Here is a 21,848-nt window from a genome sequence, read left to right as displayed (position 1 = left end):
CAGTACTAGAGACTGAATCCAGGCCTTCACACAGATATACCCCAGCCAGCCCTTTTTATTTTTCATTATGAGACAAGCTCTTGCTAAATCTCTAGCCCAGGTTGGGCTGGAACTTGTGATCCTCCTACATCAGCCTCCCAGAGTGTGGGGATTAAAGGCGTGTGCCGCCATGCCTAGCTGATAAATGCCTTCTTGCAATTCAGATTAAAGAAAAAAACCTTTATCTCTTTTTTTTTTCTGTCTATGTAGGAGTTTTTATGTAAGTGGCAAAACTTAGAGTCTAAATGCTATGTAGCATTGGTATATCAAAAATGAGTCATGTTCCAAAGTCAGCCACGGAGTTTTGAATGTCAAGCCTTCAAAGCTCCCTGGTTTGGCAAGCATTGCAGAAGGTGGCCACAGAGTAAGTGCACAGAGGAGGGAGGGATGAGGATGTTTACAGGCACAGGGTCAGCGGAGAAGGGGGGTGCTGAGGGCTGCACAGCACCATCAACACTCAGTGTCCTGCAACTGTCCACAGAAGACGATGAAAATGGTAAACTGTATGTTCTGTATATTTTACCATTTTTTAAAAAGTTCATGAAAGACATCTTGGATCTGAGTGCAATGGGCACGTTAACTCTCTCCACCCTGACGCCCCCACCCAGGCCCAGTGAGGAAGGACTCAGGAGGCGGAGGCGCAGTCCTGGAGCTAGTGTCCTGCCTGCAGAGGCGCAGTCCTGGAGCTAGCGTCCTGCCTGCAGTGCACGCTGAGCGGGCTGCGCTTCCTCCAAGTCACGATGACGCGGGGCTGGTGGAGGTCTGTGGGCTTTCTGCTCGTTACACAACGCTTCCGCCCTCCCCAAGCCCCTCCCTGACAGCATCTGTGTGCGCTTCTCACAGGGAGGCAGGCATTTGGGTAACAGAAAAATCAGGGCTGAGCTGGAGAACACTGGGAACTAAAGTAAGAAGATGTTCTATGCTTTATCAGGCAGCTTTTCAACAGATGAGCCCTGTATCACTGAACGCGGCACGTATTTGAACACCAGCATCGTGTTCCGTATACAAAGTCTCCACTAAGCACTTTTAATTTAGTTGCACGTAAAACTTTAAAGCAGCTTATTTTTGTCCAGAAAGAAACTTAACTTAGTCTATGATTAAATGCAACAGTGTTGAATCAAGTCTAACTTGCTTTAAAGGAAGCTGTTACAGATAGGGTGTAGAAGGGTGTCTCCTCAGGGCAGGTCTTCAGTGAAGCCGGGAAGGCGCTGGTCACTGGTGACGAACAGGTCTGGGGAGGACAGCGCCTCTGTGCTGCCATCCTCACCAGCACTCAGCACAAGGCCTGCCGTGCGCGTGGGAACTGACCTTCAACACCTTTTTGATGCTGTTGATGGTTGATGTGAGCAGCGACCTCACTTTCTGATCGTCATTTAGGTAGTCAGCGTGCCGGACACACATGAACAGGATGTAGGCCGGCAATCCCGGAATCAGGTTAACTGCCACACCCCGTGGCTTCAGTTCTGGAAGAGGAAAAGTGAGAGCCTGCAAGTCACACGGGAGAGTTAACAGCTGACGCCCCGCAGCCCTGGCTGCAGAATGCAGGACTGCGGCCTCTGCCCGACCTTCCCTTGGCCCCAACTTGCACTTCAGCTGCCTTCTGGACGTGCCACTGATGCACCGGTGAAGAAGAAGCCCCACTGGCTTCTTCTCTGACTCCTTCTTCCTGGGCTCTCCCTACCCCAGGAAGTGGCACTCCAGCCTCCCAGCCTCTCAGGATTCAATTTCAACATCTCTTTGACCCTTTTTTATTTTTTGAAACAAGGTCTCACTACGTAAACCAGGCTGGTCTTGAGCATGTGATCCTCCTGCCTCTGCCTCCTCAGTGCTGGGATCACAGGCTTGGGCCACCACGCCCACCTTTTTTGACCCCTTTCTTTTCTCACACCACACACCCCTCCCTACTCCATCAACGCTCCTGCTGGCTCTGCCTACAAAATACATCCTGAGGGCTGGGGATTTAGCTCTGTGGTTCCACCACCTGCTTCACAAGTGCAAGGTCCCGAGTTTGATCCCCGGTACCAAAAAACCCCACAAAAAATGAAAACAAAATACATTCTGAGTCCAGGCCCCTCCCTCTGCATTTTCTAGATACCACCACAGCCGAGGCCCCCGGGCCTCCCTGACTACTGGTGACCCATTTCCCACACTGTAACGTGGCACTTCTTTATGAACGGAGTCAGATTATGTCACTGTTGTTTGGCAAATCCTCCAGGAAGCTCCTCATCTCACTCATCCACAAGACCCCAAGTCCCCAGGGGTCCCCTGTGCCCTGACCTGGTTCCTCTCCTGCCCAGCCCCCTCTGCCCTAGCCACGTGGCTGTGCCTGGGGGCTCAAAGTGTCAGGCATGCTTCCCCCAGGGCTGATGGGCAGCCTGCTTTTCTGTGTCAGATGCTCTTTCCTAAGATAGCATGACTTGCTCCCTTGCTTCCTTCAGTCTGTCCAAAAATCATGTGTCATGGTGTTTTCTGACAATTTTATATAAAACAGTATACCGGCCTTCACTCTACCCTTTTTACCCCAAAACTGAACAGTGGCTCCCTAACATTCTTCCCAAGTGAAGATCACATTGAAAGCGAAGCTCCTCTGCACCCACCCTCAGTGCTAAGTTTAACGCCACGAACTGGAGGTGTCAGGGTGGGCGTAGCTGCCAGCCACACTGTTGCCACCTGGCACTGGGGGAGAAGTGCCAGGCGAGGGCCATGGGGGAGGTGTTAGGTGTTACAGTTGACGCCTCTCAGTGGTGTGTACTCTCTCCTCAGCCGCCACCACTCCCTACAAGCCCCCTTACGGAGGCTCCTTACACGACCGGCGGGGCCACTCCCAGCCTTATGCCCCTCTGAACTGCTGCATCTACCCTTCTCATCTGCCCCATCTTGCCCTTCCTTTGCTGAAGTCTTTTCTGAACAAATACTAGATATGGCTGCCACCACTCCCCAGACAGAGATCTGGGCTTCACTGGGCCGAGAGAGCCACGTGTGAATGCTCCGCGAAGCTCCCTGGCTGATTCCAACACGCAGCCAGGCTCAGAAGGCCTGGCCCCCTGGGTCCTTAAAGGTGTCCCTGCCTCCATCTGAGTGACAGCGAGGTGGGGGCCAGTTCACAAGGGGAGTGCAGACCCTCGCATACGATACTTTTAACAGCAGGGAGAGTTTCCCCTCATAGCAGCCAGACCTTGCAGCTCACGCAGAGTACTTGCCTAGAATCAGGTTCTTAACAAGTTTCTGCTCATCTTCCTTCTTGTATTCCAGCATTCCTTGGAAATCCTTTTCTTTCCTGGGAATGTTGACTGGACGGATAGGTTCATCAATGATCTGTCCTGGAGATATGTTCTCCATCTGGCCCACTTCATGAGAAACAAAAAGAGGAAAATGTTTTATTCAGATGGGAAAGATGAGAGGGTTCTATGTTCCTGTACTTTCAAATGAACTCTAACAATAGAAACTTGTCATATTGACCACTTAACTGTCCTCTCTTAAAGTATTTTTTTCTGCTAAAATGGGGTGGACAGATAGCAAATGTCACTCTAACAGCCATTACAGTCTGATATTATTAACATCAAATAACCTCGCCTGATTCAAAATATTTTCTTTTTGCAGCACAGTTTATTAGATTAAATGTTCCAGAAATATGTAGTTTAACATATTTGTTAACTAACATCTACCAATCAGAAATTGTTAAATACATATGGACTTTAACTCATAGAGGAAAAATAAAAACTATTCTAGAAAGGGACAGTAACAGTACCATTAGCTGCAGAATCCAGTCATTATAAGTAAAAGAACATTTACTTTACTGTTTCTTCATACCAGCTGATCTGAATACAGATGATTTCCCAGAGAGGTCTCAAAGGCAAAACCTTCTCCCACCACCTCTGGCTCCCAAAGCAATCATGGGCAAATAAAAACTGTTATTTAATATGAATTACTAAATATTATTTTTTTGTTTGATGGAGAATGAACATCCCACTCCTGAGTCGTAATCATTCAAGTACAACCCTGTCAGGTACTAAACACATTTGCTGTTGTCCATGGCAGCAACTGGAGCAAAGCTAGGCCAAGGGTAGAAAGAAGACTTCCTCTCGGAATTGAGAACTGAATAGGAGACACAGGAGAGGTGAGGGAGCAGGAGCTTCTGCAGAGACTGTGGACACACATGCTAGCAGGAGGGTTTTACGCTTTCATCTGCAGGAAGGGGAGCAGTTAGGAGACCTATTTAAGCACAGACAGTTCCAAGATGGTTGGTGAACAAAAGGCAGATGAGCGCCAGAGACATCAGAAGTTTAATGTACTGACTCTGTGCCACGAGGGCGGTTTCTGGGGTTAGTTCTGGGAAGCCAGCCTGGGAAGGTTGCCATGGGAACACCAGTACCTGCGGTGCTCACGCTCAGGTGGCTCGGACTCAGTGACACCCGTCTACCACGTGACATGGTGTCACACACTGAGGCTCTCAGCGTTGAAAACCTGGTGCAGGCAGTCACCACATCCACCACTGCGACGTCTACAGAGTGATCAGCCTGCGACTGGACGCAGGGCCGTGCAGCTGGAGAGCCCCAAGACTGGTCGTAAAATGCACTCCTCTACACAACAGAAGGGAGACCCAACCATTCAATTTTACACTGATTATCTCCAGGGTCAGTTTAAACACAATGCTGAGTATTAACGAACCTGTGGCCTCCACAACTCTTAAGACAGTTGTGTGTAAAAAGCAATAAAATCCCTGCCATCTATGCTACTAGTCCCCGGGCCACAGAGACAATTCCAAGAGGGAAAACTGGGAGGAAACAAGTTAGATTTACTGACAAATGCATATATTTGGACTCCAGGTAACCCAAAGAGGATGTTTTAAATGCTGGGAGGAAACAAGTTAGATTTACTGACAAATGCATATATTTGGACTCCAGGTAACCCAGAGGATGTTTTAAATGCACTGATTTTACAAAACCTAAGATGTCACTAATTAGAGATATGCCATTTTATGTACACTAAAAGAGGAAAACCACTGCCAATTAAGCTATAATAGATCATATACCAACAGTTGTTCTTTTTGTTTTTTGTTTGGTGGTATCAGGGATTGAACCTAAGGTCTTCAAACTGAGCTATATCCCCAGGCCCTTTAAGTTTTTTCTTTTTGAGACAGGGTCTTGCTAAATTGCCCATTAGGCTGGATTTTGCAATCCTCCTGCCTCAGCCTCCCAGAGTACTGGGATTTCACGTTTGTACCACTACACCTGGCTAACCTCAACAACTTTTTTTTTTTTTTTTTAACCTCAACAACTTTAAGACACAAACTTTAGAGATGGTAAAATGTTAAACATGGAAACATCAGAATTTTGGAATACAGTGAATATTTTCACTAAGAGAGCTCATGTTTTAAAAGAAAGTTTCACTTTCCTTTTGCAAAATCTCAAATCAGGGTATTTTTGGCTCTGTACAAAATGTCACACAAAATGTGCCATCATCTTTAAAATTTTTGTCTTTGAATTCTTCCTAAGGACTTAAGTTTTTATATGAAAACTCACAGATGAAAGCTAGATATCAGTTCACCACAAAATGGCAACCTTTAGGTGGCATCAGGAAGACAAAGAATGGACTAGGAGAAGTCAGAGCGCTCTGCCAGTTTTCAAACCCTCCAGAGACCTCAGGGTGCTACGTGTATGTTTAATGTAAGAGCACTGAGACTGAGCCTTGAGGAGTGCTCACGGGACCGCAAGAGCCCCACCCCACTGAGGGACTGGCGACCCCAGAGGGCCCCTGGGACCAGTGAGGCACATGCCTGTCCCCAGAGCAGTCTCCTCTGGAGGTGAGGGGACAACGTCCCGCATGGACGGCAGAGGCCAGGGCCTCCCCAGACCCTGAGCCTACAGGCACCTGGGTCCAGGTGTCTCTCTTCAGAGCTGTGAGAATGGGATTCTCTTGCCAATAAACCACCCAGTCTGAGGTGTTTGGTTAGAGCAGCACAAATGGACCAGCTATATTGACAGCCTCCCAGAAAGACGGGAAACGACTCCTGGTGCCCTTCTCTAGATTCTACTTTTTTTTTTTTCCTTCTCTAGATTCTTATTCTAAGCTCAGTGGAAAAGTGTGCCTGGATTTCATTGTCCTAGAAAGGAAAATCAGAATGACTTTTTTTTTTTCGGTACTGGGGATTGAACTCAGGACCTTGTGCTTTCAAGGAAGGCGCTGGAACCACTGAGTTAAATCCCCAGCTCTAGAATGACTTTTAAAAAATATTCACTTTTCCTCACAGGCACCAGGAAGGCGTTGATCTCATGGGAACTCCACAGTCAGGTAAGGGCCTGACTCCTCCTGCCACCAACTGGCAAGGCCTTGGCAAGTCACCAGTGACTTCCGGGCCTCAGCTCTGTCCTCTTCTTCAAAATAACTGATGCTAGGATGCTTTGAGGTCTAAATCTCTAGACTATAAAAACGGAGATGCAACACCTACTCCTGGATTAAAATACAGCACGAAGCAGATCAAACTTCAAAATACTCCCCATTTCGCTATATAATTTCTGCTAAAAATTATATATGTTGGCATTTAAAAAAAAAGTCTGTTGGCTTTTTAAAAAAGTCTTTAATTAAATGCAGCCCGCAGGAGAAGGCAGAGCTGTGCTATTCTAAACCAGAAGGATGCACGCATGTTACAGCACACTCACAGAAACAAAGGCATAAACTTTCCTTTATGGAAAGGGCTTCCTGTACTATGTTGCTGTCACTTCCTGTACACTGGGTGCTCAGGTGAAGATGAGAAATGTGAGGAGAAGCCACTCACTTCGAGCCCATCTGGGCGAGCACCAGCTCAGAATCCATCTGATTCCCTCTGGATTCCCATCACTCACTCAAACACAGCCTTTATTAGGAACTGCTATGTCTTTTTCTTCTTTTGGTTTAATCTAACAATTGGCTTCTCAAATGCCTCTTTTACCTTTGTAGTTGTCAGGATAGTTTAACTATCAAGTTGTTCTCTGGGCTGGGAATGTAGCTCAGTGGTTCTGCCACCTGCCTGGCAAGCGTAAGGTCCCGAGTTTGATCCCCAGTACCAAAAAAAAAAAGAAAAAGACTTGAACAAATAACTAAGCTCACAAGTTTATATCCTTGAAATCAGTTTTTTAAGTAAATATTCTGTTGTGTGATTATTATAATGGGTGCACAATTACCTGTCGAAAGTTTTCAGCCAAAAAAGTAGTTTTGAGTTCTGCCAATAATCACAGCTTGTACATATATGTGATGTGGAAATTCAGAAAGTTTAACATGGCTGGGCGTGGTGGCGCATGTCAGTAATCTCAGCACCGGGGAGGCTGAGGCAGGAGGATCACTGTGAGTTCAAGGCCAGCCTGAACTACAGAGTGAGACCCTGTCTCAAAATTTAAAAAAAAGTTTACCATGATATATGATGCATGAATCATGCAGTACTACAGAATTAAATATAAAATGTGGCTACAAAGTGATTTTATTTGTAAACAAATACTTCAGAATTTGCACATCTAAGGGAGCAATATCCTTTCCACAGTAAGCATCCATGTTGCCACGTTCTAATTATTTCTGAAATTTATTCCATCACTCTACATTTATGGAAGGTTTTGATAGACAGATACAATGCTGGGTGCTGTAAAATAAGTAGAAGTGAGAAGCATTCCTATGCCCAGGAAGCTCAAAGTCTATCATGGAAGCCAGCAATTCAAGTGGGAAAACTGCTACAATAAGGCATGACGAAGGCCCCAGAAGAGAGCTAGACAGCAGGGCACAGAGGGCGAGGCAGCAAGCCCTGTCTGGGTGGCAGGGAAATGCTGCTCCTGAGGACAAGACCTATGACTCTGACCTCAAAGGATGAGCAGGCCCAGGAGAAAGGGAGTCACGACATGGCTGGTGAGCCTCGCCCGGCATGTGTCACGGCAGCAGCTCTGAAGCATCCCTGGTGACATGGTGTCCTCATCCCAGGCCCAAGGAGGACTAAGAGTGACTCAGAAAGTAAGGCAGGTGGCCAGCAGAGCAATGGTGTTTTGGTCTGCATAAGAGCTTGCATAGATCTGAAGGCAATTCCAGCTTTGGGGCTGAGCTCGGAAATGTCCTGAGCAGTGAGAAGGTGGTTGGAAAAGCTTGGGGTCTGGCTGGAGCCTGTCACTGCAAGACGACTGGCTCTGACAACTGCCCAGTGTTGGCAGGAACTCAGGGAAACGTACTGGAAGGCACTGGGACTTGTCTGCTCATGACAACCATAACGGCTGCTCTTTGATGATTTCTCAAGAAGCTTTCCTATCGTCATACTGAAATCATGAGATGTTTAAAAAATCTTATTCTTTATAACTGTAATTCATATTTTTTTCTTTTTTTCTCCATTAGGCTATGAGTTCTCTGAGGACTCTATTATATTCCTCTTATTATCTTTAATAAGGACTGCTAATACTAACAACTAAGCTGCACTTAGCATTTGCTACTGTGAGGAACGATTCTAAATGCATTACCTATATTAACTTACTTAGTCCTTGTGACCCATGTCAGATAGACACCAACCCTTCCCATTTGACAGGTAGAAAAACTGAGGCAGACAGGTTCAGGAACTTGCCCGGTATCAGGATTAACAAGGAAGAGCTAGGATTTGACCCTAAGAAGCATGCCTCCAGAACCCATGGTCCTAACCACCACGCCGTAGTACAGTGGATACAGAAGATACTCCTTAGATGTTAGCTGAATGAGTGGTCTCCCTCTGGAACTTTTTTTTTTTTGGTACCGGGGATTGAACTCGGGTCCTTACGCTTTCCCTCTGAAACTTATTATTACCAGGGAAAGAACATTTTTCTTCATCTAGAAATGGAAATTCCCACTCTAAAGAGGTCAGGTTTGCCAAAAGTAATTTTTGTTATTATCCCTAACAATTCCATGCAAACATCTATTAGGCCACCGGCACGGCAACACAAAACCAAGATTTAGCAGCTGGTAGAAAAACATGTTTAAATACCTTCTAGTTCACCAATTTTTTTGGCAAATACTTTGAGCTGTTTTTTCAGTTTCCGGACAGTCTTATCCTGTTTTTCCAGTTGTTCCATCAAATCCTACAGATCAAAATGAGACATACACATAAAGTTCAAAATAGGCCTTCTGAAATGCACAAAGAAAAAAGAGACACAAAATCACAGAAACAACACTGTTAGTTTTACACACAAACTCCAGAAAAACTTGCTGGTGGAGCCAGCACCTGGCTCAAACTGGCAGGCAGGGAAGGAGCAGCTGCAAAGAAAGCCAAAGGTTAAGGCACAGCGCAGTTAAGCACATCAGTGTGATGGGCAGAGGCTGACCCGCGTGCTTTCCGCCAGCTCCACAAGGGTGAAACCACTGACTGCATGGAAATCACTAGTCCTCCAGCAGAGCCGTTTCTTTTACAAAGGGGACTGGGCAAGAATGAATTTTGATGAGTGCACCAGGGGGCTTGTGGGAAGACTTGAGGGTGCGTGGACTTAGGCAACACTGACACCCATGTGTGAAGCATGCTGTCTCTCAGAACCCCCCACTGGAGATGCTACCTTAGCCTTGAAGCTTAAGAAATGAAGTTGTAGGGCCGGGGATTTAGCTCAGTGGTTTCACTGCCTGTTGTGCAAGCACAAGGACCCGAGTTCGATCCCCGGTACCAAAAAAAAAAAAAGAAATGAAGTTGTAGAAATTAAAAGGCTGAAAAATAGCCAGAGATCAGGATAAAGAGCGGTCTGCTCTTGCGTGGAGAACTAAAGTGACAGCTGCGTAAGTCACCTATGAAACTAATGACACAGAGAAAAGGGGGTAATTATGAATGGCCAGTACACAGATAAAATGGAGTGTGACAGAGGGGGAATCTGTGATTACTGACTAACGAGTCGTTGCAGGTGACAGGCACGGTTAACTCCACCCTTACGAAGGAAGTAGACAAGCACAGACCAGGAGCTCAGGAGGAGGTGGACCATATGTGTGTGGCTGCCGCGCAAGGTGTGGGGAAGACAATGCCTCCAAACATAGGCACTTGTCACACACACACCGGCCCCCTGCCGGCTCGGACAGGAGTGAATTAGACACCAGATCCGTGATCTGACGGGAATGGTCTCTAATGGAGTGTTAGGCTGCGCCTCTTGGACTTCAGCTGATCTTCAAACACATTTGCTTCCATCACACTGTAAGCCTGGTGTTAATAACAAACCAAACGTGACAGTGGAGGAGGACGGTGACAGATGTGACACTGCTGGCTGTGAGAGAGCTGTGAGAAGAAGCGGGTGTTGTGAACTTTTGGAAGGGATGCCTGGGGAGGCAGGCAGCAGTGCTCCCCAGTTAGAGGGCGAGGAGGAAGAGCAGGAGGACAAAGAGGAGCACAGGTTTTACATACAATCATCCGTCTGTAAAGTGAAATCCGGTATGACTGATACTTCTTAGGGTCATCTGCATATAATTCCTCAAAATACTGAAAAAACAGGCACAATGGATATTTGTTTTCTCATATTTTTGAGGGAATGCGACACCAGCAAAATCAATTAAAAAATATTTTGAAACACAAATGGTGAAATTATCTACTCAAAGGCTCGAATTTGTCACCTACCATTACCTTATTATTTCTCTAGTATAGATGGTCTTAACTCCACAGTTACAAATACTTTTTTTACCCTCAAAGGAAACAGGTGCCAGCCAGATGTTGTCACTCAGCTGGTACAAGGCACAGGCGTGCACGCTCTGGGCAGGCTGCCACCTAGGTCTTAGCCTCCTGCCCTTTGACTCCAGGCCCCACCCACTCTGCTGTGCTCAAGCTGCTGCACCTTCCGGGCTCCAGCAGCGCACAAGGGTGGGCAAAGTGGGAGTGATGGCCCCGATAGCACTGCTGCACCTGCCCTCATTGAAGAGGCGGTGCGGGGAGGCCTGTTTGAGAGGAGGGAGAAAACCTTCTGTCTGTGCTGGGGGTGGGTGGGTGGTGGATGTTATGCAAGGCAGAATTTCCAGGAACACTGAGATCTGGGCTGCTTTAATATTTTGCCCAAGTGCCGAAGGAAATGCACAGCGGAAACAGAAACTATAAAGACTTTGAAAAAGTCCACCATTTCGTGTCCTGAAGACTGAATCCATGCTCTTGAATTAGTAGTCAGTGTAATGGCAGGAGCAGTGGCTGATCCAGAAGGCCCCTTAAACTCAGACTCATGAACTAGACCCTTCCAGCTTAGAATGTGGGGCCTTGATTTATTCTGTTAGCTATGAAAAATTGACAAGAAAGTTAAACTGCAGACAGGTGGCAGAGGAAATGTGATCGGCTTAGTGAACAAACCCTGGGGACTGCCACCCAGAAGCACCTGCAGTGCACGGGTCCTCCAGGCACCTGGTGTCTTCAGGCATTCGTAAACGTGATCATAAATGAGCATAGACTGCACACTGAGCAGTTAATATATGATTCAGGCCGTTAATCAGTTCTAAATCATCAAAGCATTGTTAGTCTAAATGAAGCAACAATATATGCAAAAGTAATAAAACACCATTTCAATAATATTTTGTGATACAGATTTCTCCCACGAATTGGAAGAGTTCGAGTAACCTCCTTATCCTCACCCCTACTCCCAGCCTGGAGCCCCTATAGGAAGACGGACGGTGAAAGGAACACCTATGAGCTTTGCTTCTAATCCACAGGAAGTGTGGCCAAATGAATGACCCAAGCAAACTACTCGTGTATCAGTGTGTCAGTGATCATTAATGGAGTAATGGAGGGGTGATTCTGACTGTTAAATTTTCAGAAAAATTCCAAATATATTAAGAACCTTAATTTTAAAAAAACACATAAATCACCAATAGTACCAAACAACTTTTCTCAAAATCAGGCTGTCTCTACATTATAGATCTTTTTTTTTTTTTTTGGTACCGGGGATCGAACTCGGGTCCTTGCGCTTGCAAGGCAGGCAGCGGAACCACCGAGCTAAATCCCTGGCCTTACATTATAGAACTTATAAGACATGTAGACTTATAATGTTTCAATGATTTTTAATGCAATAAATATATCTGTCAAACTTAAAAAGATTTTTAAAACTACAAATCTGAAATAAAAGCTATTATGTGACTGAGAAAGAGCTCAGAAAAAATTTCAGTTAAAAAAACAAAAAAAAAAAAAGGAGAAGAAAAACCTTAGACTCCATACCAGTGTTCAGAATCTGCAAGGGGGAAAAAAATTCTCATCTATGGTCTAAGTTCTGCCCAGATAAATAAAAGTGTGCAGCCCTTGTCCTAGCAGTCCATCTCAGTCAACCGAAGCTCCTGGTCGGTTTGCCAACCTCAACGCCAAGCCCACTGTCTAGGAGGGGGAGGCTGGTGTGGCTTTGGTGGCTGCATAGGGGCCAAAGGTAAACACAGCTGTCCCTGGTCTCTGTTGTGACAATCAGGTAAGAAGCCTACTGAGAAGGCAGAGCCTGTGCAGCTGATGAAGGGAGCGGGTGGCCTGGGTCTGGAGCCTCTGGGAGTCCTGCATGGGGTTGGGGATCTCTGCAGCCCCTCCACTCCAGCAGAGAGCACTCAGACCATGCATCACTATTCATACTCCTTCCTGTCTCAGTGAGAGTAGGGCCACAAAGCATGGAGCAGGGCACCAACCACCAAGAAGCAGGAGCCTGGCTGGGGCTGCGCTCTCCTCACCAGGTTCTCGTTGGTCAGCCGGGTGATCTCATGCTGCAGGCTGGCCTCGATTCGGGCCTCTGGGGGCAGCTGCAGGTTCTGGGCCAGCAGCTGCTGCTGCCGGTTACTCTCCTCCTTGAGGCTCTGGATCTCCCCACGCAGGGCCTCAGCCTCATTCTCGTGGCTCCTCTTCTGTGACTGCAGCTGGGACTCCAGGAGCCTGCAGGGAGCACACCAGTAAGAAGGGGGCGGGGGGGCCCAAGTCTCTGCCTAGTGGGTGCCAGGCCTCATGCTCCCTTGCTAGAGTAGGAAAAGCAAACCCTCTTGAGCCGTGCTCCTGCCTCTTCTGACTTGATCAAAGTCAAGAAACTCAATAGGGGCCAGAGATGCAAACAAAGACTCTTGCACCTGCATCTGTCTAAAGGGTATGAAGTTCTGAGGTCTCCAAGAAACATAAAGGTTTCATTCCATGTTTGTAGGAAATGATGACTTTAAAATTTCAAAGACATAACTTTGGTCTGGCCTGCTGTATTTACAAACTAGCATTTAAGTTGGCAAGGACAGTAACACTGCCACAAAATAACTGCACCATAAAGAGCAAGACCATCAACTCCCAATTTAATGAAATCTGTCTTCAAGGAGGATGGTTACTAATTACTGGGAGAGGGTGAAATTAAGGTCTCATTTTTATATTCTACTCTTATCTCTGAAGGACAGAAAAGCTGGAGTGCTACAAGGAAATGTACATGAATTTACCTAAGTCCAGACAGTTCTTTAATTTCATATATATAATCTGTCACATTCTCTCTCCCCACAAACTGACACTTCAGTAACAGAATCCTAACAAGATACGGCTTAGGAAAGAACAACAGGACAAGTGGCCCCGCCTCTTGGAGCAAGCAGTGGCCAGCTGTGCCTGAGTAGCCCAGGGCACCAGCAGTGAGGACCCCAGGCTCAGTGAGGCCTCTGTCACTGTGCACCCGCTCTTACACTCACTCCTTTTCCAGATGCTGACAAAGCTATGGCTAGGAACTAACCAACATGAAGAACGAAAATCATTCTTTTATTCTAATTGCCTTGGTTGCCAACTGCTGGGTAAAACTTATTGATACAAGCAAACTGTTAACAGCAGATTCTAATGATTACACAAAAAGAGTTTGAGCCAATAATGCTGCAAAGTTAATGACAGTGTTCTGTTGTTAAAACAAAGCAGAATAAGCAAGAAGAAATAGTACATTAAGTAGTTTTTACATTTTAGACACTAAAATAGAGTTTTAAGACACAAATATCACAAGCAGATGAGTACCTGGTTAGAAAGAGGCTGCTGTTCAATTCTGTTCTCTCCCCTTAAACATATGCACTGTGTGGAGTGTGAGTGGTTTCCTGCACCATAAATACACGAGAAACCTGGGTTCATTGCTTCTCAGATCTGAATTTTGTGATGACTACACAGAAGGCCACACCATGTGTGCAACACCGCTCTGAGGCAGCACAATGTGTAGGAAAGAGGCCACACTGCCATCAGCACGCGTACCCCACGGAGCAATAGGGCAAAGGAGCATATGCTAAGGAACGACTCTTAGTCCCTCATCTCAGTAATCTGTGTGCTAGTGAAAGGGTCTGTTTTCCTACCAACTTCTGGAGATATACTCACAATGTTTAGATATTCACAAACCCTAGACAGCACCATTTCTTAGGGAAGTAACTTGGTATTCACCATTTATCAGTCTGGCCTTAATGGCATCTGTTAGTGGAGAAGGTTCTAAGAAGGTGTTTGGCTGCATGTTCTAAGTTTTACTGAAAGTAATTTACCTAGGAAGATAATTAATGCACAAGAATCAGGAGTTAAAGTCACAAGACCACTGTTAGTAAGGAAAACAGCACACGAATAATGTTTCATTTTGACGAGACAAATATAACCTGTTGGCTTGTTTCAACCCTTCGTAAACCAGCCACAGCTCTCCGTCCTCATTCAACTCACGGCAATCCAGAGCAGATGGTCTCCATGCAAAAGGAAAAACAACACAAACACAAGGGACACGGGGTGGTGGTGAGACAGTGACGGACAAGAGCAGCATGTGGTGTTCAGTATCGAAAGAAGTGAACGCAGTTCTTCCTATTAATTACATATGGCTAAGCCAGTACCAAGGAAATCATTTTTGGATACTTGTTTAAAACGGGTATGTAAATGAGTAGACATTAGAGCAAAATACTGAAGAGTCTAGAGTGCCTTTTCCAGAAAGGATGAGAAATGACTGAAAAGCAGGAGACTCTGTGACCCTCTACAGCAGAACCAGCCCCAGCTAAGAGCAACCACGCAGTGAGTGAGGACCCCAGCTGCGGTCTTTGTCTGCCAGTCGTCACCACGGATTTCCACACGGAAATCTTCTAAGTCTTCTAAGTAGGAACTCTTTAGCTTACTAAGGTCTGACTTCTCATTTTAAAAGTTCTTATAGAAGTAACTTAAATAACACGTCCAAAATTCTCAGCTTTTATGACATGATTTAAAATTTTTGTCAAAAATTTTAAAATTTTAAGATTTGAACTGCCTTTAGTATTAGAGATGTCACATTTTATTAAAAGTAGTGTAGTTAACAGACAGCAGTGGCAGAGCAGACAAGTTTTCGTAAACAGCGTTTTCTGAGTGTGTTCTAAGTGTTAGCTTAGAACTAAAAGCTTGGCCCGGCCCTCCATGATCGGCCTCCCCACACTCCAGAAGATGGGGGCTGAGGAGGCCGAGAGGCCGCAGCCCGGGAAGCCAGCCGGATCCTGGTGCCTCACTCTCGCTCTGTTTACAGAGCCCGAGTTTGAGGGACCTCTCTTCTATTTTCTACCTACTGTCTCTCCTGAGACTCTTGAGAGAGATCGTCTGCTTTCGAGATTTCAACTGTTTTATTATACTTAGATGACAAATGTTTATCTCGGCCCACACACCTCTTCTGGCTCAACGGCCCAGTAATTGTCCTTGGAGGTCTTCCTGGCTCCTTGGGTTCCTGCGCTTCCTCAGGTCCTAGAAATGGGTCCCCATTCATCGCCCACACAGGCTGGTGCCAGCCTTCTACACATCTCCCAAGTGCCCTGTGTCTCGCTAGTCGCTGGATTAGAGGAAAAGCCTCTGGTCTTTGTGTTTTCAATCTGGTTCTGCCATAGCCGATTCGCTAATATAACAGCCAGGGCTAGCTAGTTCCCTAAAATTCAAATCTCGTCACACCCTTCCTCCTCAAAACCTCCCAGTGGCTGCCGCTACCTTTGGCATAAGAAGCAAACCCTCCCAGCTATCGGCTTTGCATCTCGTCACCCGTGGGACTGCATCCACCCTGGTTTCTGCTGTGGTCCTGGATGGAGGGCACCCAAAGCCTACCCATGACTGCATGGCCCAGTGGGTGGATGAAGAGTGCAATACAGCTCTTTCATAACGACACATTCCTAGATATGAAGAGATGCTTGTAATTTACATTCATAAATTAAAATTTAAGTTTGGCCAAATACTTTTGTGAATGAATATTACTTACCCTTGCCCCGAAAAGTGGAGAACAAGTGTCATACTTTTTGCATGGTGAACACCTTCGGGCTGTGAAGTATTCATGCATTTATGCCAGTCCTGACTCTGTCCCCACTCTGACAACAGCCCCAGAATCATGTTTCCCTGAGGCCCTCACTGCTATGCCCTCTCAGAATGGTTCAGCCTGCAGCCCTGTGTTCAGAGGCTTAGCACTAAGGCTCTGTTGGGAAGTGAAAGGCAGTAGGCAGAGCACATGAGCCTCTCTTCCCCCACCCTAAGTCATGGCACCCTTAGAACTGTGAGGCCAGCACTGATGCAATCCTACATACTCCATCACTTCTCTTCACACAAGTGTCAACTGTTCAAAGCTGCAAATACCCTTACAAGCCTTCAAATAACCGTCCTGAAGAACTACCCATACTATGGAAAGGACTACCCAAGCAGTCCAAATTAAGCAACGGGTCTTCCTCTCAAGGGAGCACCTCAAGGCTAAGCCCGTAAATATACAAAAATATCTTCCCTTACTGTAAGTAACATTACCTCTGACACTTCTCATCCATGAAACTCCCTACTACTGTAAATGGGATTTTACTGGGAATACACTGGAAACTTTGGATTCTCTCCAAAGATTAGCTGATACCTAATACAACAATGAGTAAACATGTCAACTTCCTGTGTAAGAGGTTGCCTTGAAGAATAAAGAGCAATACAATTAAATCAAAATGAATACAAGAAGGGTAAACTCACCTGTTCGTTTCTTTCAAACCAATGTATGCTTGTGCAATTTCACCTTTATCTTTCATTTTTTGTACATCTTCCAAAAGTATCGTGGAGTCTGTCATTGTATTCTGAAAGGAGAAACAACACATTTCCACACTGAGACTCAACTCAGAGGCCTTGGACCACAGGCAACGCGTCTTTCCTCCAGTGGGGTGGAGCCTGTGCTCCCCACACCTGCACCTCATCAGAGACCCCCTCCGCCCACATGATGCACCTCTCCAGAGGACACCCTCATTCTACCACAAAGGCACAGAGCACCCTGCCTGTGACGACAACTGCTGATGGGCTCTCTGTGGTCTACATCACGTGAAGAATCATACGCACACACGGAAACAGAGGATCAGGAAAAAAACTGGGCATGATTTAATGGAACATACAACACTGCTCTTCCTACTATTTTCCAATCAGTTAGAACGAAACATCCAATTAAACACAGAAAGATGACATAAATAAAGCTCATTTTTTCCATCAAAAACAGTACAAAAAAAGTTTTCTATATGCTTTAGTAAAATTAAAAGCATTTCCCTTCACACCTTAAAATATATATGAATGAGAAAGATTTAGGTTCTTTTTAATATCTACCATCTGTTGCTATTTCTTTTTCCTCCTGCTACAGTACTGCATGGCATATAAGCTTTTGAGATAAACTTCAAACAGGGAAAAATTACTAACAATTTGATAAAGAACATTTGTCAACATAGTTTTTGCCAACATTTTAATTTATTTTTTTTCCCCTTTTGGTCTAATTTGTCTGACAATCAATGTAGTTTCAAAATCTTGCTTCTATTTAGGAACCTTCTATCTCTTTACAGCAGGGCAATCTCTAAAGAATAATTCACCTTAGAACCCGACAGCCCATCCTGTTTGTCTAAACAAGATAAGCACAACCTTTGGCCCGCATTTGTTTTGCAGGCACATTCACAATGGAATGGATTTCGTAGTCTACACTTCAAGTATCGTGATCTTAGAGACCAGTTCTAAGATAACTTTGATGCCAACTAGAGACTTATGAATGCTTGTTTTGATTCTCAGTGTGTGTAAGAAACAAAAATCCCACATCTCTCCTAAGGCTATTCTTCTGTGAGTTTATAAATACACCCTTTAACATGACCGAATATAGCCTGATGACAATTAATAAAAAGCTATGTTTCACTGATTTAAAAAAATGTTTCTCACAAATGCCACATGTAACATTTCTTTAGCTATGCTTTATAAAATTTAGTACATATTTCAGAGAATTTCTTTTTCCTCTTTCCCTGAAAGGAAAAACTATCTTTCTATTCCACAAAGGGTGACTGTCAATTTTAAGACTTATAAATAAATCATCTTTCACAGACTCAGGTTTCTATATCAAATAATGCTAACTGCCTAATACCTGAGGGTTTAGAGAGTGGTTTTGAGCTTTGGAAAACTAGGAAACTTGATCTAATTAGTTGAAGGGAAAGTAAGCTTCCTCACACACTGCTGTCCTAGGGAATAAGTAGACAGTTTTTGCCTACTTTGGCTAAGATGTGACAATGGAGATGCGACTGGATTTGGACCACAGTGTTAGGAAATTCCTGACTCACTGGCTCCCAAGCCAGAGACCAGAAGTTCTGAAATCCTGAACCCTGCAGCATATATGGAAATCCCAGCAGTAGCTTCCACCTAGTAGCAAGATATAACAGAGCCAGGCTTCATGGTACATGCCTGCAATACCAGCTACTTGGTGGGCTGAGGCAGGAGGATTGCAAATTTGAGGCCAGCCTCTGCGACTTGGCAAGGCCCCGTCTCAAATGAAAAAGGCCTGGGATGTAGCTCAGTGGCAGAGCGCTTGCCTGACATGCACAAGGGCCTGGCTTCCCTCTCCAGTACTGCCAAGATAAAAAACAAAAACAATGTAGTAGAGAAGTCTGAGCGTGCAACTCATCAGGATGCATTCTCATTCCAGCCACGGAGCCTGCACGCAGGGAGACGTGACATGATAAAGGGGACACTCGGCTCCCCAGCTCCTGCTCACCCTTGCTTGACCCACAAAGCTCAGCTGGCAGAGGGGAGCCAGGAGCGCCTGCGCCTGGCAGGTTCTCTCAGGGAAGGGCCCCTCCCGCCTTGCACATGGCCTCCACAACTACCACAGTGAGTCACAGACACGTGAGCTAGAGCCAAGGAGAACTCTCTGTGATATAGATCGGCACCCATGACCTCCACTGTTCTCCCACCAACTTTGAAAGAGGACGGGAGTCAAATAGAAATTAGCTTGTATACATCGAATGAGATGTGGTGGTCAGAAAGCATCAGCTGCATAAATAGGGGGTCTGTAAACCAAAGGATTAAGGAGAAGTACTTAATAAAAACTGAAATATTTTATAATTACCTTGTCATCCTGAAAACCCCAAGTTAGCAGGCACAAATGAAAACAACAAATCTTTAGTTTCATGAATAAATTCCATCAATGAACCCCATTGTAACAAGATAAAAGCTAATTTAGAAAAACAACCATGAGTTGTTTTTCCTAAAACTAACCCTGTAAATAAATTAACATTCATGAACCTGGGATATAATGAACATTAATCTGTATTTTTGTGATGGTGTTTTTATTTCTTAGGGACACACACTTGCAATTCTTTTTTGAATTGCTCTGGTTTTTTGGTTTTCCGACAGTTGTGAGTATGTCAAAGAATGGTTCTCTTGGTAATGCACCTGGGCCAACTTGTGTCCTAGGCTGTGCAAGTTCCAGTCCCACCCACTAGGAGGACCCTGGTCCAGGCCAAGCCTCCCCTGGGCTCTGGAGGTGAAGTGGACAAACCAGACCCAGCTGCTCCCTGGAGATTGCTCAGCACTGCCCTGCAAACCGGAAACTGGGTGGGACAAATAGCCCTGAGATGTCTCATTAGTATTGAGGGCACTGTTTGAAGAGAGGACAAGATTGATGCCATGTGTATCCTGGGAGCTGGCCAAGCGGGGACCCTGTTAGACAGAGCCAGGCCTTTAGGGGCAGGAGGGCACTTGGGGGTGAGCATGTGTGACACCAAGACTGCGTGCCCTGCTAGCTAGACTGCTATGCTTCTTGCTTCAGTTTCCTTTTCACTGCCGTTTCTTCTCAAATATACACAATTATTATTTGTAACTAAAGAAGAAAGACTATCAGTTTGTCACATGGGAACCAGAGGCAGGAATCTTTCATTCTTTTTTTTGTAACATAACTATATACCATAGCATATATATGTTAAATTTTACAGAATATTGGGTTTCACTGTGGCATTTTCATACATGCAGGTATCATACTTTGACCACAGCCCCATTCCCTTCTCTGTCACCCTCCTCTCCTCCCTTGATCTCCTGTTCTTACTAGCAGTCTGCAAAGGAAGCAAGCACAGCCTTGCTTCTCCAGGCCCAGCCGACCACCTTGGGCAGGTGACATCTATGCAGCCCAGCCAAGGTGGAGAGTGCTCTTCTGCACCCTCTTCATTTAAGACAGCATTATAACATTTCAAAAAGAAAAAGAGCTGACCCCTTAGTCAGAGTGAAAATGTTCCTATGAGTTAGAAGTGGAGGCCTATCCCCAAGCCCACACCTCGTGCTCACCTTGGGCTGCACGGCCTCCTTCTGGCTCACCAGCTGGGATCTCAGGATGAGGACTTCCTCCTTGCGGACGTCCAGCTCCTCGCTCACAGAGGTCAGCTGCTCCATGAGGACACGGTAGGCTGGTGCGCCTGGAGCAGTCACTTCTGGGGCGCTCTTCTCGCTGAGGGCCTTGCGTAACTCATTCAGCTCATTTTTCAATTTCTTGTTTTCTGACTCCAGTTCTTGACGCTGAATGAGGAAATGAAGAAAGGCCCACCACTGTCACCCCTACTTCCCATGGGAAGCTCAGCTCCCCACCTGCAAGGGCTCTGTGGGACGAAGACAAACAAGTGCTCCTGGGAGTGGCTCCCAGGTGTACTGGGAACTGCTCTGCACATGAAGGGCGTCTGCCACCAAGTGGAACTGAGCAAGGTAAGGGCAGTTTGCATCATCAACCCAAATTCCAGAGTCAAAATTTATTCCAGCCTGCTCAGGGAGCACTCACAGGCCCAGAGTGACTGCTGACTCCCGGGGGTGGGTTAGCTGGTCCTAAGGAACTGGGTTGTGTGCAGGTAAACACCCGGCAAGGACAAGTGTCCAGAGCCAGGATATGTCCAGCACTGACTCAGAGGTTGAAGCCTTGAGATCTTTAGTAGTGGCCTCTCATTTCTTTTGTAATAGAATGAAAAGACCACTGAAATCTTAGGCTTTTAACTTACATAACATAATTTTTTTAAATGACTTTATCATTTAGACTGATAAAGTTCCCTCTAGTGTTTCACTGACAACACGGAATGCATTTCTCTAACTTCTTTCCTATGTGACGTGCTTGGGAGGTGGCTGGCAGTGCCTTGGGGCTGGGAAGACAGACTGGGTGCCACCTCCTCCAGTTGCTGCAGGGGACACAGGCACCCTTGCCGCTTGACACTGTCACACACCACACCCCTGGTGCCTGCAGCCAGCCCTCTCCACACTCTGTTCAAACCGTGGCAGCAAGAGACCAGGACAGAATGGCAGTGACACGAAAACAGTTTCGGAAGGCGCCAGCTGGGAACAGCCAAGCAGACAGGCATGCGAGCATCTTGGAAAAGCACCGTGGTGCCTCAGGTAGCATGACACAGGCAATGGCAGTGGAAGTGAGATGCTCATATAGTTGTTTCTTCCAAGGGAAACAATCTTGGGTTTGCAGTAGCATATTAGGTCTTTTGAGATACATCAAAACTCCTAAAAGATCCTTTTGTTCTACTTTTTTTTTTTTTTGGTACCGGGGATCGAACTCAGGTCCTTGCACTTGTGAGGCAGGTGGCGAAACCACTGAGCTAAATCCCCGGCTCCTTTTGTTCTAGTTTAAGAATACGTAACTGGGCCAGGGATTTAGCTCAGT

The 21,848-nt window shown here is 45.8% G+C and overlaps 1 protein-coding gene across 4 annotated transcripts in view; it reads right to left on the bottom strand.

The window, feature by feature from the left end:
- Myo5a (myosin VA) overlaps positions 1-21,848 on the bottom strand; it is a 166,059-nt gene that overhangs the window by 16,189 nt on the left and 128,022 nt on the right. Inside the window, exons 28-35 of one of the 4 annotated variants that reach the window (XM_021261008.2) lie at positions 20,486-20,713; positions 16,889-16,989; positions 14,560-14,640; positions 12,661-12,859; positions 10,388-10,462; positions 8,999-9,092; positions 3,240-3,386; positions 1,348-1,502 (exon numbers count right to left, since the gene is read on the bottom strand). In XM_021261008.2, coding sequence (XP_021116667.1) covers positions 1,348-1,502; positions 3,240-3,386; positions 8,999-9,092; positions 10,388-10,462; positions 12,661-12,859; positions 14,560-14,640; positions 16,889-16,989; positions 20,486-20,713 — 1,080 coding nt within the window. The remainder of the gene's footprint in view (positions 1-1,347; positions 1,503-3,239; positions 3,387-8,998; positions 9,093-10,387; positions 10,463-12,660; positions 12,860-14,559; positions 14,641-16,888; positions 16,990-20,485; positions 20,714-21,848) is intronic. The other 3 variants (XM_004835382.4, XM_021261038.2, XM_087180476.1) reach the window with 3 other exon arrangements.

Source organism: Heterocephalus glaber, unplaced genomic scaffold, assembly GCF_053883595.1.
Source record: "Heterocephalus glaber isolate CG9 unplaced genomic scaffold, H.glaber_assembly_v1.0 deba00000122, whole genome shotgun sequence".
NCBI lineage: Eukaryota > Metazoa > Chordata > Mammalia > Rodentia > Bathyergidae > Heterocephalus > Heterocephalus glaber.
The sequence above is the reverse complement of the archived record's forward strand: the minus strand, read 5'-3'. Positions and strand labels throughout refer to the sequence as shown.